This window comes from Phocoena sinus, chromosome 16, assembly GCF_008692025.1.
Source record: "Phocoena sinus isolate mPhoSin1 chromosome 16, mPhoSin1.pri, whole genome shotgun sequence".
Taxonomy (NCBI): domain Eukaryota; kingdom Metazoa; phylum Chordata; class Mammalia; order Artiodactyla; family Phocoenidae; genus Phocoena; species Phocoena sinus.
Genome location: NC_045778.1, coordinates 25,545,318 through 25,562,417, shown reverse-complemented (window position 1 = coordinate 25,562,417; position 17,100 = coordinate 25,545,318). Strand labels below are relative to the sequence as shown.

At 38.3% G+C, this 17,100-nt stretch overlaps 1 protein-coding gene across 11 annotated transcripts in view; it reads left to right on the top strand.

The window, feature by feature from the left end:
• USP54 (ubiquitin specific peptidase 54) overlaps positions 1 to 17,100 on the top strand; it is a 92,493-nt gene that overhangs the window by 19,770 nt on the left and 55,623 nt on the right. For all 11 annotated transcript variants that reach the window (XR_004346157.1, XM_032607967.1, XM_032607970.1 and 8 more), the window contains one exon: positions 10,098 to 10,190. Coding sequence is in view for 10 of the 11 variants with exons in the window: in XM_032607967.1 (XP_032463858.1) it covers positions 10,098 to 10,190 (93 nt within the window). In the remaining variant the exon portion in view is untranslated. The remainder of the gene's footprint in view (positions 1 to 10,097; positions 10,191 to 17,100) is intronic.

Here is a 17,100-nt window from a genome sequence, read left to right as displayed (position 1 = left end):
TTCAGGCTCTTAGCACACGTTCTGATCGGGGTCCAGTCTTTGTCCACTTCTTCATCTCCTTCCTCTGAGCTCTCCTGCGGTGTCTGGTCAGATATGCTTGCACAGAGCTGGTAGAAAATAAATTCCTCTAAGGTGATTATCTACTCTAAATTTTCCCTTTTTGTCTTGCTTGCCACTTTAGCTGTCTCAGAATCCCAATGCTTCCTATCTGTCTGCCTGCCCTGCCCAATCAGGGCCATAGCGTGTTCGGTTCATCCCCCTTGGTCTAACTTTCAAGTGATTGCTTTCCCCTTTTTTGTCCTCTTCACAGTAAAAGTAAATGAAATTTGCCACCCAAGATAATTATGCTTGGGTAAAATATTAGCTTTACACTTCAGATGTATGAGAAAATAAGTTGTTATGAGAGAATAAAAGACAAGACAATTGGGAACATATGTATATGTATAACTGATTCACTTTGTTATAAAGCAGAAACTAACACACCATTGTAAAGCAATTATACCCCCCCCAAAAAAAAAGGACAACATATTTGATATAAAAAGCACTGGACTTAGGAGACCTGGGTTCTAGTTTTAGCCTTTCTTTAGACTAGCCTTGTGACCTTGTACAGGTAATAGTATTTTTTTAATTTCTTCATTTGTAGTACAAGGATCTTGTCAAGCTTATTTATTTATTTACTTATTTATTTTGTATTATGAATCTTCATGTACACATCAACCAGGCTCAACAATGATTAATATTTACCAGTCTTAGTTCATTCACTGGCCCCCTTTTTTTGCTGAATTACTTTAAGCTACTCCCGAGCATTATGTGATCTTTAAATACTTCAGTGTATTTCTCTAGTACATAAGGACATGAAAAAAACCATAATCTTAAAGACTTTATCACACCTAAAAAGTTTAGCTAAAATTATTAATATTATCTAATACCCAGTCCATGTTTAGTCTTCTCAGTAGTATTAAAAATGTCTTTTAAAAAAAATTGAGGTAAAGTTGATGTACAATATTATATAGGTTACAGGTGTACAACATAGCGATTCACAATTTTTAAAGGTTATACTCCATTTATAGTTATTATAAAATATTGACTGTATTCCCTGTGTTGTATGGTATATTCTTGTAGCTTACTTATTTTATACAGAATAATTTGTACCTCTTAATCTCCTACACCTATCTTGCCCCCCACCTTCCCTCTCCTCACTGGTAGCCACTGGTTTGTTCTCTATATCTGTGAGTCTGTTTCTTTTTTGTTGTATTCACTAGTTTATTTTATTGTTTAGATTCCACATATAAGTGGTATCATACAGTATTTGTCTTTCTCTGTCTGACTTATTTCACTTAACATAATAACCTCCAAGTCCATCCATGTTGAAATGATAAAATTTCATTGTCAAGATTATTTATGTAATAAAACTTCCATACTCTGTTTTCAAATTTTTATTTGAAAACATTAAAAAATTCTATGCTGTCAAGAGTCAAAAATTCTATGCTGTCAAACTATAGAAAGAGTTTAAGTACCTTCAGTAATTACTACCACAAATTGTATGCAGTTGCAGCGGGGGTGGGGGTGGGTGTTTGGTTAGGTTTTTTCCCCCCAACGTATTAGCTTTTTGAGTCACTTTGCATAAACTAATAATACTTTTGTAATTTAGAGGAAGGTAAAAAAAGGTGTTGATATAGATGTGTGTGTGTTTACCTCCTATCAGGCCATAGTCCTGTTTTTATAATTCTGTTTTTTTCTATATGTTCTATTTTTATTGTCAGTCTAAGCAATAATATTTACAAATTTCTGTTCTGATTTCCAGTGCCATATAGAACATAAAACTTACACACACATACCTATTTTTATATTTATACTTGGAAGACATTGATAGTTTTGGAGTGCCTGTTATAATCATGTTACAAGCTGAAAGTAATTGTTTCAATGAGCTAATATTCTGACTTTTGGTATGAAAGCTGTGTTCACCACAGATGTATTGAACCTATTACATTTATTATAAAAAGGCGTTGCTTATTTGGGAGTGTAACGTGTTTCAAAGAACTTTTGGAAATTTATATCTATAGACACCAAAGTATGAAGAAGCCTCGGAGGTGTGCTATAATCTGGTGCTCCAAAAGTAGTGCCTTTTCATATATGGTGCTATTTAAATGTTTTCCAGATAAGAGGAGCTTCCTAAGGCATTTATGCTATATATTACACCATTTCTTTTTCAACTGAACTCATAGTTTACTGAGATTTCGTGAGTTTTTTTATGAAGTGTCTTTTTGTATTCCAGGATCCCATCCAGGATACTACATTTACATTTACTTGTCCTGTCTCCTTAGGCTCCTCTTGGCTGTGACAGTTTCACACAATTTCCTTGTTTTTGATGATTTTGACAATTTTGAAGGGTACTAGTCAAGTATTTTGTAGGATGTCCCACTATTGCAGTTTGTCTGATATGCTTCTCATGATTAGATTGGCGTTATGGGTTCTTGAGAGGAATACCATAGAAGTAAAGTGTTGTTCGCATCACATTGTATCAAGGTTACAAACTATGAACAGATTTTTTTTTAACATCTTTATTGGAGTATAATTGCTTTACAATGTGTGTTAGTTTCTGCTGTATAACAAAGTGAATCAGTTATATGCATACGTATATCCCCATATCCCCTCCCTCTTGCATCTGCCTCCCACCCTCCTTATCCCGCCCCTCTAGGTGGTCGCAAAGCACCAAGCTAATCTCCCAGCTGCTTCCCACTAGCTATCTATTTTACATTTGGTAGGCTATATATGTCAATGTTACTCTCTCACTTCATCCCGGCTTACCCTTCCCCGTCCATGTGTCCTCAAGTCCATTCTCTATGTCTGTGTCTTTATTCCTCTCCTGCCCCTAGGTTCGTCGGAACCAATTTTTTTTTTACAGATTCCATATATATGTGTTAGCATACAGTATTTGTTTTTCTCTTTCTGACTTATTTCACTCTGTATGACAGACTCTAGGTCCATCCACCTCTCTACAAATAACTCAATTTCGATTCTTTTCATGGCTGAGTAATATTCCATGTATATATGTGACACATCTTCTTTATCCATTCATCTATCGATGGACACTTAGGTTACTTCCATATCCTGGGTATTGTAAATAGTGGTGCACTGAACATTGTGGTACATGACTCTTTTTAAATTATGGTTTTCAGGGTATATGCCCAGTAGTGGGATTGCTGAGTCATGTGGTAGTTCTATTTTTAGTTTTTTAAGGAACCTTCATAGCGTTCTCCATAGTGGCTATATCAATTTACGTTCCCACCAACAGTGCAAGAGGGTTCCCTTTTCTCCTCACCCCCTCCAGCGTTTATTGTTTGCAGATTTTTTTGATGATGGCCATTCTGACCGGTGTGAGGTGATACCTCATTGTAGTTTTGATTTGCATTTCTCTAATGATTAGTGATGTTGAGCATCTTTTCATGTGTTTGTTGGCAATCTGTATATCTTATTTGGAGAAATGTCTATTTAGGTCTTCTGCCCATTTTTGGATTGGGTTGTTTGTTTTTTTAATATTGAGCTGTGTGAGCTGCTTGTATATTTTGGCGATTAATCCTTTGTCAGTTGCTTCGTTTGCAAATATTTTCTCCCATTCTGAGGGTTGTCTTTTCTTCTTTTTTATGGTTTCCTTTGCTATGCAAAAGCTTTTAAGTTTCATTAGGTCCCATTTGTTTATTTTTGTTTCTATTTCCGTTTCTCTAGGAGGTGAGTCAAAAAGGATCTTGCTGTGATTTATGTCATAGAGTGTTCTGCCTATGTTTTCCTCTAAGAGTTTGATAGTGTCTGGCCTTACATTTAGGTCTTTAATCCATTTTGAGTTTATTTTTGTGTTTGGTGTAAGGGAGTGTTCTAATTTCATTCTTTTACATGTAGCTGTCCAGTTTTCCCAGCACCACTTATTGAAGAGGCTGTCTTTTCTCCATTGTATATTCTTGCCTCCTTTATCAAAGATAAGGTGACCATATGTGCATGGGTTTATCTCTGGGCTTTCTATCCTGTTCCATTGATCTATATTTCTGTTTCTGTGCCAGTACCATACTGTCTTGATTACTGTAGCTTTGTAGTATAGTCTGAAGTCAGGAAGCCTGATTCCTCCAGATCCGTTTTTCTTTCTCAAGATTGCTTTGTCTATTCAGGGTCTTTTGTGTTTCCATACAAATTGTGCAATTTTTTGTTCTAGTTCTGTGGAAAATACCATTGGTAGTTTGATAGGGATTGCATTGAATCTGTAGATTGCTTTGGGTAGTATAGTCATTTTAACTATGTTGATTCTTCCAATCCAAGAACATGGTATATCTCTCCATCTGTTTGTATCGTCTTTAATTTCTTTCATCAGTGTCTTATAGTTTTCTGCATACAGGTCTTTTGCCTCCTTAGGTAGATTTATTCCTAGGTATTTTATTCTTTTTGTTGCAATGGTAAATGGGAGTGTTTCCTTAATTTCTCTTTCAGATTTTTCATCATTAGTGTATAGGAATGCATTAATTTTGTATCCTGCATTAATTTTGTATCCTGCTACTCTACCATTAATTTTGTATTAATTTTGTATCCTGCTACTCTACCAAATTCATTGATTAGCTCTAATAGTTTTCTGGTAGCATCTTTAGGATTCTTTATGTATAGTATCATGTCATCTGCAAACAGTGACAGCTTACTTCTTCTTTTCCCATTTGGATTCCTTTTATTTCTTTTTCTTCTCTAATTGCTGTGGCTAAAACTTCCAAAACTATGTTGAATAATACTGGTGAGAGTGGGCAACCTTGTCTTGTTCCTGATCTTAGAAGAAATGATTTTAGTTTTTCACCATTGAGAACGATGTTTATTGTGGGTTTGTCACATATGGCCTTTATTATGTTGAGTTAGGTTCCCTCTATGCCTACTTTCTGGAGAGTTTTTATCATAAATGGGTGTTGAATTTTGTCAAAAGCTTTTTCTGCATCTACAGAGATGATCATATGGTTTTTCTCCTTCAATTTGTTAATATGGTGTATCACATTGATTGATTTGCAGATATTGAAGAATCCTTGCATTCCTGGGATAAACCCCACTTGATCATGGTGTATGATCCTTTTAATGTGCTGTTGGATTCTGTTTGTTAGTATTTTGTTGAGGCTTTTTGCATCTATTTTCATCAGAGATACTGGCCTGTAGTTTTCTGTTTTAGTGACATCTTTGTCTGGTTTTGGTATCAGGGTGACGGTGGCCTCGTAGAATGAGTTTGGGAATGTTCCTCCCTCTGCTATATTTTGGAAGAGTTTGAGAAGGATAGGTGTTAGCTCTTCTCTAAATGTTTGGTAGAATTTGCCTGTGAAGCCATCTGGACGTGGGTTTTTGTTTGTTGGACGATTTTTAATTACCGTTTCAATTTCAGTGCTTGTGATAGGTCTGTTTATATTTTCTATTTCTTCCTGGGTCAGTCTCAGAAGGTTATGCTTTTCTAAGAATTTGTCCATTTCTTCTGGGTTGTCCATTTTATTGTCATATAGTTGTTTGTAGTAATCTCTCACGATCCTTTGTATTTCTGCAGTGTCAGTTGTTGCTTCTCCTTTTTCATTTCTAATTCTTTTGGTTTGAGTCTTCTCCCTTTTTTTCTTGATGAGTCTGGCTAATGGTTTATTAATTTTGTTTATCTTCTCAAAGAACCAGCTTTTAGTTTTATTGATCTTTACTATTGCTTCCTTCATTTCTTTTTCATTTATTTCTGATCTGATCTTTATGATTTCTTTCCTTCTGCTAACTTTGGGGTTTATTTGTTCTTCTTTCTCTAATTGCTTTAGGTATAAGCTTAGGTTATTTATTTGAGATTTTTCTTTTTTCTTGAGGTAGGATTGTATTGCTATAAACTTCCCCTTTAGAACTGCTTTTGCTGCATCCCATAGCTTTTGGGTTGTCGTGTTTTCATTATCATTTGTTTCTAGGTAGTTTTTGATTTCCTCTTTGATTTCTTCAATGATCTCTTGGTTATTTAGTAGCATATTGTTTAGCCTCCATGTGTTTGTATTTTTTAGTTTTTTTCCTGTAATTGATATCTAGTCTCGTAGCATTGTGGTTGAAAAAGATACTTGATACAATTTCAATTTTCTTAAATTTATCTAGGCTTGATTTGTGACCCAAGATATGGTCTATCCTGGAGAATGTTCCATGAGCACTTGAGAAGAAAGTGTATTCTGTTGTTTTTGGATGGAATGTCCTATAAATATCAACTAAGTTCATCTTGTTTAATGTGTCATTTAAAGCTTGTGTTTCCTTATTTATTTTCATTTTGGATCATCTGTCCATTGGTGAAAGTGGGGTGTTAAGGTCCCCTAGTATTATTGTGTTACTGTCGATTTCCCCTTTTATGGCTGTTAGCATTTGCCTTTTGTATTGAGGTGCTGCTATGTTGGGTGCATAAATATTTACAATTGTTATATCTTCTTCTTGGATTGATCCCTTGATCATTATGTAGTGTCCTTCTTTGTCTCTTGTAAGTCTTTATTTTGAAGTCTATTTTGTCTCATGAGAATTGCTGCTCCAGCTTTCTTTTGATTTCCATTTGCATGGATTATCTTTTTCCATCCCCTCACTTTCAGTCTGTATGTGTCCCTAGGTCTGAAGTGGGTCTCTTGTAGACAGCATATATACGGGTCTTGTTTTTGTATCCATTCAGCCCTTCTATGTCTTTTGGTTTCGGCATTTAATCCATTTACATTTAAGGTAATTATCAATATGTATGTTCCTATTACCATTTTCTTAACTGTTTTGTGTTTGTTTTTGTAGGCCTTTTCCTTCTCTCTTGTTTCCTGCCTAGAGAAGTTCCTTTAGCATTTGTTGTAACGCTGGTTTGGTGATGCTGAATTCTCTTACTTTTGCTTATCTGTAAAGGTTTTAATTTCTCCATCAAATCTGAATGAGATCCTTGCTGGGTAGAATAATATTGGTTGTAGGTTTTTCCCTTTCATCAGTTTAAATGTGTCCTGCCACTCCCTTCTGGCTTGCAGAGTTTCTGCCAAAAGATCAGATGTTAAACTTATGGGGATTCTCTTGTATGTTATTTGTTGTTTTTCCCTTGCTGCTTTTAATATTTTTTCTTTGTATATAATTTTTGACAGTTTGATTAATATGTGTCTCTGCGTGTTTCTCTTTGGGTTTATTCTATATGGAACTCTTTGTGCTTCCTGGACTTGATTGACTATTTCCTTTCCCGTGTTAGGGAAGCTTTCAACTATAATCTTTTCAAATATTTTCTCAGACCCTTTCTTTTTCTCTTCTTCTTCTGGGACCCCTATAATTCAAATGTTGGTGCATTTAATGTTGTCCCGGAGATGTCTGAGACTGTCCTCAATTCTTTTCATTCTTGTTTCTTTATTCTGCTCCCTGGCAGTTATTTTCACCATTTTATCTTCCAGGTCACTTATCCGTACTTCTGCCTCAATTATTCTGCTATTGATTCCTTCTAGAGTAATTCAATTTCAGTAATTGTGTTTTTCATCACTGTTTGTTTGCTCTTTAGTTCTTCTAGATCCTTGTTAAATGTTTCTTGTATTTTCTTCATTCTGTTTCCAAGATTTTGGATTATCTTTACTATCATTACTCTGAATCCTTTTTCAGGTAGGTTGCCTATTTCGTCTTCATTTATTTGGTCTTGTAAGTTTTTACCTTGCTCCATTGTTTGTAACATATATTTTTGTCCTTTGATTTTTTTTTTGATGGTGGTGCTGTGTTCCTGTCTTACTGGTTGTTTGGCCTGAGACATCCAGCACTGGAGTTTGCAGGCAGTTGGATTAGAGCTGGGTCTTGGTGCTGTGATTAGGACCTCCAGGAGGCCTCACTCTGATTAATATTCACTGGGGTCTGAGGTTCTCTGTTAGTCCAGCAGTTCGGACTCAGAGCTCCCATCATAGGAAGTCGGGCCTGACCTGTCACTGGCCTGGGAACCAAGATCCCGCAAGCTTCGTGGTGTGGTAAAAAAAAGAAAAAGCAAAGGAAGGAAAGAAAGAAAGGAGCAGTAGAATATCAAAGTGTAAAAAACAAAATTAAATTAGAAAGATAAAAAATACTAGGAAAAATAAAACTATAATTTAAACAACTGCAACAAGGTAAAATAAAACCACAACAGAAAAAAGAAAAAAAAGGGGTGGGGTGAACAAGCCAAAAGGAGAGAATAATAACAAAGTATAAAGAATAAAATAAAATTAGAAAAAGTAAAAGATTTATTAGGAAAAATAAAAATATAAAAGAATCAACAAGGTGAAACAGAACCCCAATCTAAAAGAGGAAAAAAGAAAGAGAGAAAAAAAAGAAAAGCCTTGGCTATGGGGGTGGAGTTTAGGTGGTGGTGGAACTTAGGCAGGGGTGGAGTTTAGGGTGGGGCAGGATATAGGTGAGTGGGGGAGTGACATTTGGGTGTGGGGCAGGGCCTAGGCTCCAGAACCCACGCAGCAGCCGTAAAAGGCCTTGGGGGTGGGGCCTCGATGGGGCAGTGTTTAAACATGGGGCGGGGCCTCTGCTTAGGACCTGCACGGGAAGGAGAGAGGCTGCACGTGGAAAGGAGGGTCTCTGAAGTGTGGAGTTCTAGAGTTTGGAGGTAGGGCCCTTAGTGAGGGTGTATGGGTGGAGTTTAGGCCTAGCGTGTTGGACGGTGTCTCTGAGTGTAGAGGTGGGGCCTTTGGTGGGGGTGTGGGGGCGGGGCTTGGGTTCTGCACGGCAGGAGGGAGGCTCTGAGGGCAGAGGATTAGGCCCGGGAGCCCAATAGACCCCCTGGTGCATAAGTGGACAGAGAAGGTGCTAGCCCTGTTCCCTTCCGTTCCTTTGTGCCCCTCCCCCATTGTCTCCTCCAGGGTCCCCTCTGCTGCTGATGGACCCCTAACCATGGGTGGCCCCTGCTGGGTGTACCAACTCCTCCCCTCCCTCAGCCACCACTGAGGGTTGCCAGTCCCAGAGGTCCAGCCTTTACTTTTGCTCCCCCTTCCCTCCCTCCCACTCCCGTAGGCCCGTGCGGCTGTAGGGGGCCTCAGTGGACAGAGGATCAGGCCTGGCATCTCAGCAGGCTCCCGGGGGCCCAAGTGGGTAGGAGAAACCTGGCCACGATCCCTGTTGATCCTCTGCCCTCCCGATGCTCACCCAGTTTCCCCCTTCAGGCATGGGATCCCTTCCCCCAGCCGCCCCTCAGGGATGCCAGTCCCCTCCCTTCTCCACTTCTCTTCCCCCTTCACTCCCCCCAATGCCCCACGTACTATCTGGTTGCTGGGGGTTCCTCCCGTCCCCTTAGGTGTCCGTGGTCCCCCACCAGTGCCTGGTAGGTACCCTAGTTGTGCAGAGACGCGAATTTCGCGTCCTCTTAATATGCCATCTTGACTCTGCCTGCTATGAACCGATTTATTACTGTTGATATCACCATTATTTTTTTTATTCTGTTGACTTAAGGAGGTCACACCTCTCAGAAAGGTCCAAAAATTGAGAAATCTAACAAAGACAAAATTCCACACTACCATTCAGGCTTCTAAATAAGTTTTTTTTTTTTTTTTTTTTTGCGGTACGCGGGCCTCTCAGTGCTGTGGCCTCTCCCGCTGCGGAGCACAGGCTCCGGACGCACAGGCTCCGGACCGCAGGCTCAGCGGCCACGGCTCATGGGCCCAGACGCTCTGTGGCATGTGGGATCTTCCCGGACCGGGGCACGAACCCGTGTCCCCTGCATCGGCAGGTGGACTTGCAACCACTGCGCCACCAGGGAAGCCCCTAAATAAGTTTTAAAATATTCATGGTTTTCCTGTGTGGACCATTGAAATAAATCCTTATTCCGCAGTTTTTAACCCATAACTTCCCTCTTTAGGATCACATTTGATGTATCTAGTATCATATTTTCTCTGTGTGACCTACTTTATGTTCGAATTAGTGTCTTTTCCAGAATATGGTCACCTATCCCTCTGGTTGGATACCTCACCGTTTTTGACATTTTTTTTTAATACACTAGAATGAACTTTTCTCTTGGGAGTAACAATGTCTATTGTCTACCTATGTTTGCTTGAATTCTTGAATTTGAAATTAAATGGGGGTTTTTTGTAGAGTAATGAAGTATTTTCCCTTTTCATCAGGTTTTATGGCACTTGGACATCTTCAGACGTAGCTTTAGGCAGCTTACAACTCACAAATGCATGGGAGATTCCTGCATCTTTTGTGCTCTCAAGGTAAATACTTCAAATTTGTTTCTTCTCACTGTCATTAGGTTAATGATCAATATTAAGGTGGTTTGGTTATTCAGGTTGATGCTAAACAATTTGTTACTGCATTATTTGCATGTGGTTTAGTACAAAGGATAAGTATGATTAGTTTTGCTTGTTTCAAAGAACTACTACTTGGTTTAGGTATTCTGTTTCTCTGAACCTTTTGCCCACACAACTCTATTTAATGTGATCAGATACTATTCAAACTTGCTTAGACTTTGAGTATTTATCCGAAAAGCTAACACTAAATTTTCGTTTTGAAAGAATAAACAACCAACTGTTTTTCATGGAATTAACTATTGTCTATTAAAGCTAAATTTAGCAACAAACTCTTTCTATTAAGAAAAGCCAGGGGGGGCTTCCCTGGTGGCGCAGTGGTTGAGAGTCCGCCTGCCGATGCAGGGGACACGGGTTCGTGCCCCGGTCCAGGAAGATCCCACATGCCGCGGAGCGGCTGGGCCCGTGAGCCATGGCTGCTGACCCTACGCGTCCGGAGCCTGTGCTCCGCAACGGGAGAGGCCACAGCAGTGAGAGGCCCGCGTACCGCAAAAAAAAAAAAAAAAACAAAACAAAACAAAAGAAAAGCCAGGGGACTTCCCTGGAGGCACAGTGGTTGAGAATCTGCCTGCCAGTGCAGGAGACATGAGTTCGAACCCTGGTCTGGGAAGATCCTACATGCCACGGAGTGACTAAATCCGTGTGCCACAACTACTGAGACTGCGCTCTAGAGCCCCCGAGTCACAACTACTGAGCCCGTGTGCCACAACTACTGAAGCCTGTGCTCCTAGATCCCGTGCTCCACAACAAGAGAAGCCACCGCAATGAGAAGCCTACGCACCACAATGAACAGTAGCCTCCACTCACCGTAACTAGAGAAAGCCTGTGTGCAGCAACGAAGACCCAACACAGCCAAAAATAAAAAGAAAAAAATTTATTAAGAAAAGAAAATCCAGGGCTTCCCTGGTGGCGCAGTGGTTGACAATCCGCCTGTCGATGCAGGGGACACGGGTTCGTGCCCTGGTCCGGGAGGATCCCACATGCTGCGGAGCGGCTGTGCCCGTGAGCCATGGCCACTGAGCCTACGCGTCCGGAGCCTGTGCTCCGCAACGGGAGAGGCCACAGCAGTGAGAGGCCCGCATACCACCAAAAACAAACAACAACAACAAAAAGAAAATCCAGTACTAAAATTTTCCCATTCCCTAATATTTCCTATTATCACATGTAATAATCAATAGGTTCTTTATATCAGTTGTGTACCCCATTATCTGACTCCAAGTTTTTCATTTCTGAATAAAATGAAACTGAGGATTCATTTAGAGACAAATAAAATGCCCTAATGCGAGAGAGTTCTCTTTAGGTAAGTTGCTAAAGAGAAAGAACTAGGATGTGGAAGGGCCCATTCTCTATTACTTTTCAAACACTTATCCTTGCTGTTTTCTTGGTCCTGATATACAATGGGTTATTTATGGTTGGATGAGTATGCCTAAGTTCTGAGTAAGCTTCTAGAGTCATTTTTCAGTCTGATAAAGTCTGAATTCTTGGTTTGTCACAGGGATGCTTGGTTGTGATCATTATTAATTTAGTTGCTTTTATACCTGAGAGCAGGAATTGTGACCAAAAAATCCAGGAGAATTTCGCAGTTAAATTTGCAACAACTGACTCAAAACAGTTTTTTGACCAACATCAGTTTGAAGTTTCAGTCCATGGTAGGCAGATATTTCTGGAAAGAGATAACTGAGTCTTCTGAATTTTTTGCCACTAGGGTCACAAATATCTTTTTTTTTTCCACCCTTTGTTTGGAACCATTATAACTTTTAGCAAAATATAGAATATAAATTATTGGTTAATAATTAAAAAAGAGTCATGTACCACAATGTTCATTGCAGCTCTATTTACAGTAGCCAGGACATGGAAGCAACCTAAGTGTCCATCAACAGATGAATGGATAAAGAAGATGTGGCACATATATACAATGGAATATTACTCAGCCATAAAAAGAAACGAAATTGGGCTTCCTTGGTGGCACAGTGGTTGAGAGTCCGCCTGCCGATGCAGGGGACACAGGTTCGTGCCCTGGTCCGGGAAGATCCCACATGCCGCGGAGGGGCTGGGCCCGTGAGCCATGGCCACTGAGCCTGCGTGTTGGAGCCTGTGCTCCGTAATGGGAGAGGCCACAACAGTGCGAGGCCCGTGTACCGCAAAAAAAAAAAAAAAAAAAAAAAAATTAAACGAAATTGAGTTATTTGTAGTGAGGTGTTTGGACCTAGAGTCTGTCACACAGAGTGAAGTAAGTCAGAAAGAGAAAAACAAATACTGTATGCTCACACATATATGTGTAATCTAAAAAAAAAACAAAAAAAACATGGTTCTGAAGAACCTAAGGGCAGGGCGGGAATAAGATGCAGATGTAGAGAATGGACTTGAGGACATGGGGGGGAGGGTAAACTGGGATGAAGTGAGAGAGTAGCATGGACATGTATACACTACCAAATGTAAAATAGATAGCTAGTAGATAGCTAGTGGGAAGCAGCTGTATAGCACAGGGAGATCAGCTCTGTGCTTTGTGACCACCTAGAGGGGTAGGATAGGGAGGATGGGAGGGAGACGCAAGATGGAGGGTATATGGGGATATATGTCTATATATAGCTGATTCACTGTGTTATACAGCAGGAACTAACACAACATTGTAAAGCAGTTATACTCCAATAAAGATGTTTTAAAAAATTATTGGTTAATTGGGGAGTTTAAATATGAAATTTTAATAAAACCAGATTTTTCACAAGTTGTCACATTTCTGACTATGCCCATTCAGACAGAAGTCCATCCAAAAGAGCATTCGGCTTGATTTTTCTGAAAGGTACATTGGCATTAAGTATCTAACTTCAGATAAACAAGAAACATAGTGGTCCTTTGGTCAGCAAGTCTAAGGGAAGTCTGGTTCATGGCATTAAAACCAAAAAAACAAGGCAAGTTACTTGCTAGAGAGATCTGAATACTGGAGAAATCCCTGGTAGAACAATCTCCTGAAACTGGAAACTCCTATGTGTAACAAGAAGGGATGACAGAAATTAAATGACCCTCTGACATGCCTTTGATTAGTCAGGACTGTGCCAATTCTTCACTGACCCAGATGGGACTCTGGAGAATTGGCTGTCATAGTCTTGCTATGTTTCATTTTCCACAGGGACAAATTGTTACTTTAATATAAATCAATATAATTATATAAGTCAGAAAGATAAAGGAAACCAATCACCAGACCTTATGGGACACCTTCTGAAATAGCCAGTTACAGAAAGGAAGTTGTTTTTCAAGCTAAAGGGGCTGAGGTTGTATCTTGGGAGTTTTTCAGAGAAGCAGTTGCTTATGATGGATAGGTAAATGGGCTTAGTGGATCAAAGGCTGTGTTTTGGGTCTTTTTATAAGCTGAGGATGTGTTGAAATTCTGATGCTTTCCTCATCACATCATTGCCTGATCTATCCATTAGATTTCTTTACCTTCACTGCCTCTTTTGCTGTATTGGAAGAGTAAAAATTTGATTTTTTTTTCCCTAAAGTGCTTTTCAATCTCTCAGTGCTAAATAAGTGTTAAATAATTAGGCTCTAATTTGCACATACTTTGTTTTAGATGGCATTATTTGCATTCTTTTAATTATTGTGCACTTAATTTGAAAATTATACTCTTAGACTTTCCAATAAACGTGCTTAGATAACTCTTTATTTGTATAGACAAAAAGGAAATTAGATCCCTACTTCATGTTATACCAAAAGTAAGAATTTCAGATGAATTAAGGAGTAAAATGTGAAAGACAATATACTTCGTTTTAGAAGAAACTATGAGAGAATATCATGGCCTAAGAGATAGAGAGGATTTAATAAATAAGACATGAAAAATACAAAGTTAAAAAGCTTGATACGTTTTACTATAGAAAATTCAAGAACTTCTGTTCATCAGAAGACTCCATAAAGACAATAAATATACAAGGCTACAAATTGGGAGAAAATATCTGCAATATATATAATCAACAGAGGACTGGTATCCAACATAGAACTCCAGAGAAGAATTCCCATGAAGAATAAGTAAATAATAAAATGAGTCAACAGGAAAATGGACAAAACACATAAACAGGCATTTCTCGGAATGGGAAACCAAATTGATATTTAAGCATATGAAATAAGCTTACCCTCTTTAGTAATGTAAGAAATGTAGATTAAACCATACCCTTCAGATTAGTAGAAATTTAAAAGTCAGATAAAATTGTTACCTACAAGGTAGAATGAGAATTTACATAAATTTTTGGTTGGAATATAAATTGATACCACTATTTAGGAAACCAGTTTGTCATTACATTTGTCAAATAAAATTGAAGTAGCAGGTACCCTACTACTCAGTAATTCTACTCCTGGATATTCGCTGTAAGAAACTTCCTTGTACATACATACCAGAAGATATGTTTGGGGATGTTTAAGGTAGTATTTTTTTTTGTGATTACAGAAAAATGAAACAACCCATTCCAACTCTAATATAATCGATTAAAAAATTATGGTTTATTCCTAGAGTAGTAATTTATTTCACTTCTATATAGTTGTGAAAATGGATAGCCTGCAGCTACATGTATCATTTTGAGTTAATCACACAAGCATTACAGACAGCCATCAACTTACGATGGTCTGACTTAACGATTTTTTGACTTTATGATGATGTGAAAGCGATATGCATTCAGTAGAAACCTTACTTTGCATTTTGATCTTTTCTTGGGCTAGTGATATATATGGTATGATACTTTCTTGTGATGCTAGGCAGCTGTAGCACGCCTCAGCTCCCAGTCAGCCACACAATCATGACGTTAAACAACCGATACACTTATAACCATTCTGTACCCATACAAACGTTCTGGTTTTAACTTTCCGTACAGTATTCAATAAATTCGATCAGATGTTCAACACTTTATAATGAAGTAGGCTTTGTATTAGATGATTTTGCCCAACTGTAGGCTAATGTAAATGTTCTGAGCAAGTTTAAGGTAGGCTAGGCTAGGCTATGATGTTCAGTAGATAAGTTAGGCATGTTTTCAACTTTCAGTGGGTTTATTGGGATGAACCCCATCATAAATCAAGGAAAATTTGTATATTGAATGAAAAAAGCAAGTCACAGAAGACTGCTAAACTATGATTCCATTTATATACAAATCCAAAACAGGCAGAATAAATAACATATTGTTCCGGGATACATACATATGATAAAAGTGTAGAGAAAAAAGGAATGATTTTCACAAAATTCAGGATAATGGTTACCTCTGGAAGGTGGAATGGGTAGGATATAATCATTTGTGGATACTCAAACTCAATTTTTCCATTCTTAAATTGTGTGGCAGGCACATGGGCATTTATTTATTATTCTTTGGCTGTGTATACACATCATGTTTGTTCTTTATTTGAATGATGAGTTTTATTATAAATATAGAAAAATACTGCAATCATTCTGGAAAGTATACTAAAGTGTAAAGAGGAAAACTGAAAATAGCCTGAATTCCACCACAGGAATTATCATTTCTCTTTATGCCTCCTCTCTGGTCTATAATATTTCTAGTAATAGGTCTTTTTGCCCACCGTTTTCGTAAAAAGAGTACTTCTTTTTTTCAGACCCTTAATTGCCTTTCCACCTCTAGTATCTTCCTATTTCATTTGTTCTAACCTAAGACTACCCTGGAGTGCTATTTTGAAGTTACTACCTTCTTATAATCTTGAAGTGGCTCCCAGTTGTCTCTTAAATCACTTAGAAAAGCAGGATTATGAACATTTAAAAAACTAATTTCACACTTCCTTTTCCCTTCCTCTCCTTCCCCAGGCACTCCATTTCAGCTATGATAGCAGATGGTATACTTACTATGCCTGCCTCTTAGACATTGCATTGCAGACAGATGTCATTCACTTTGCCTGCATCCCTTGGCACCCAAAATAATAACAAAAATAATAACAATAAACAGAACAATAACACATCCCTTTTAAGCCAAACCACATCTGCCTTTCAGAAATTTATCTTCTTCATGAAGTTTTAAAAATACTGTATCTACATCCGTAATTGATTTTAACAGTGTTTAGCATGGCTGAATGGGTTTTTGGGAAGGTGGCCCAGCTTTTCTTCTCTTTTGGTGTTCCTCACAGTGCCTGGACCATAATATAATAAACACAACTTTTCTGGGTTCATATAGTCTTTTAGTACTTCTTGGTATTTTAGTTATGGAGTTTAGGGTATTGTCTTTTCCTTTTCTTTTTCTTTCTGTCTTTTATATTCTCTCTCACTCTTGTCCTGTTTAATAGAGATTTTCATATTGTGACTTTTGGTCTCATACTTTTTTTAGTAAGTCTACTAATCTAGGCCTTCATGCCTCATTTAGTAAGGGAAGGGAGAGATGTAGGGGAGGGGAGGAGGGAGGCAGGAAGCGGGGTTGATGGTGGGAAAGATCTGCTGACATAAGAAGGCAAAGTCTGGGATTCTGTCAGCAGAGCAGTTATCTGGTATCCTGCCGTTAAGTTACATGTTAACTTTGTGGTGTCCCAGTGTGGGTGTAATTCTATATATTTTTTTCTCTATGGGTGTAATTATATATATTTTTCTCTGCCTCCTATTTAAAAAGGAGGAATATTTGATGAGGCTAATAAGAATTCCTTTTTGCTGATACTTCATGACCTGTTTGCATTCTTTAATGCTGTTTGATTTGTAAAATTCTTATTTCTTAGATTTTTTTTAAAACAAGAGATTCCAAACTTCCTGAATTTGAAGTACTCTGCAAAACTTGCCAATTCTTTATAAAGTCAGAATTCTTTATGTTAGAGCATAATTGCTTATCTCTAGAACCTACTATTAAATACAAAA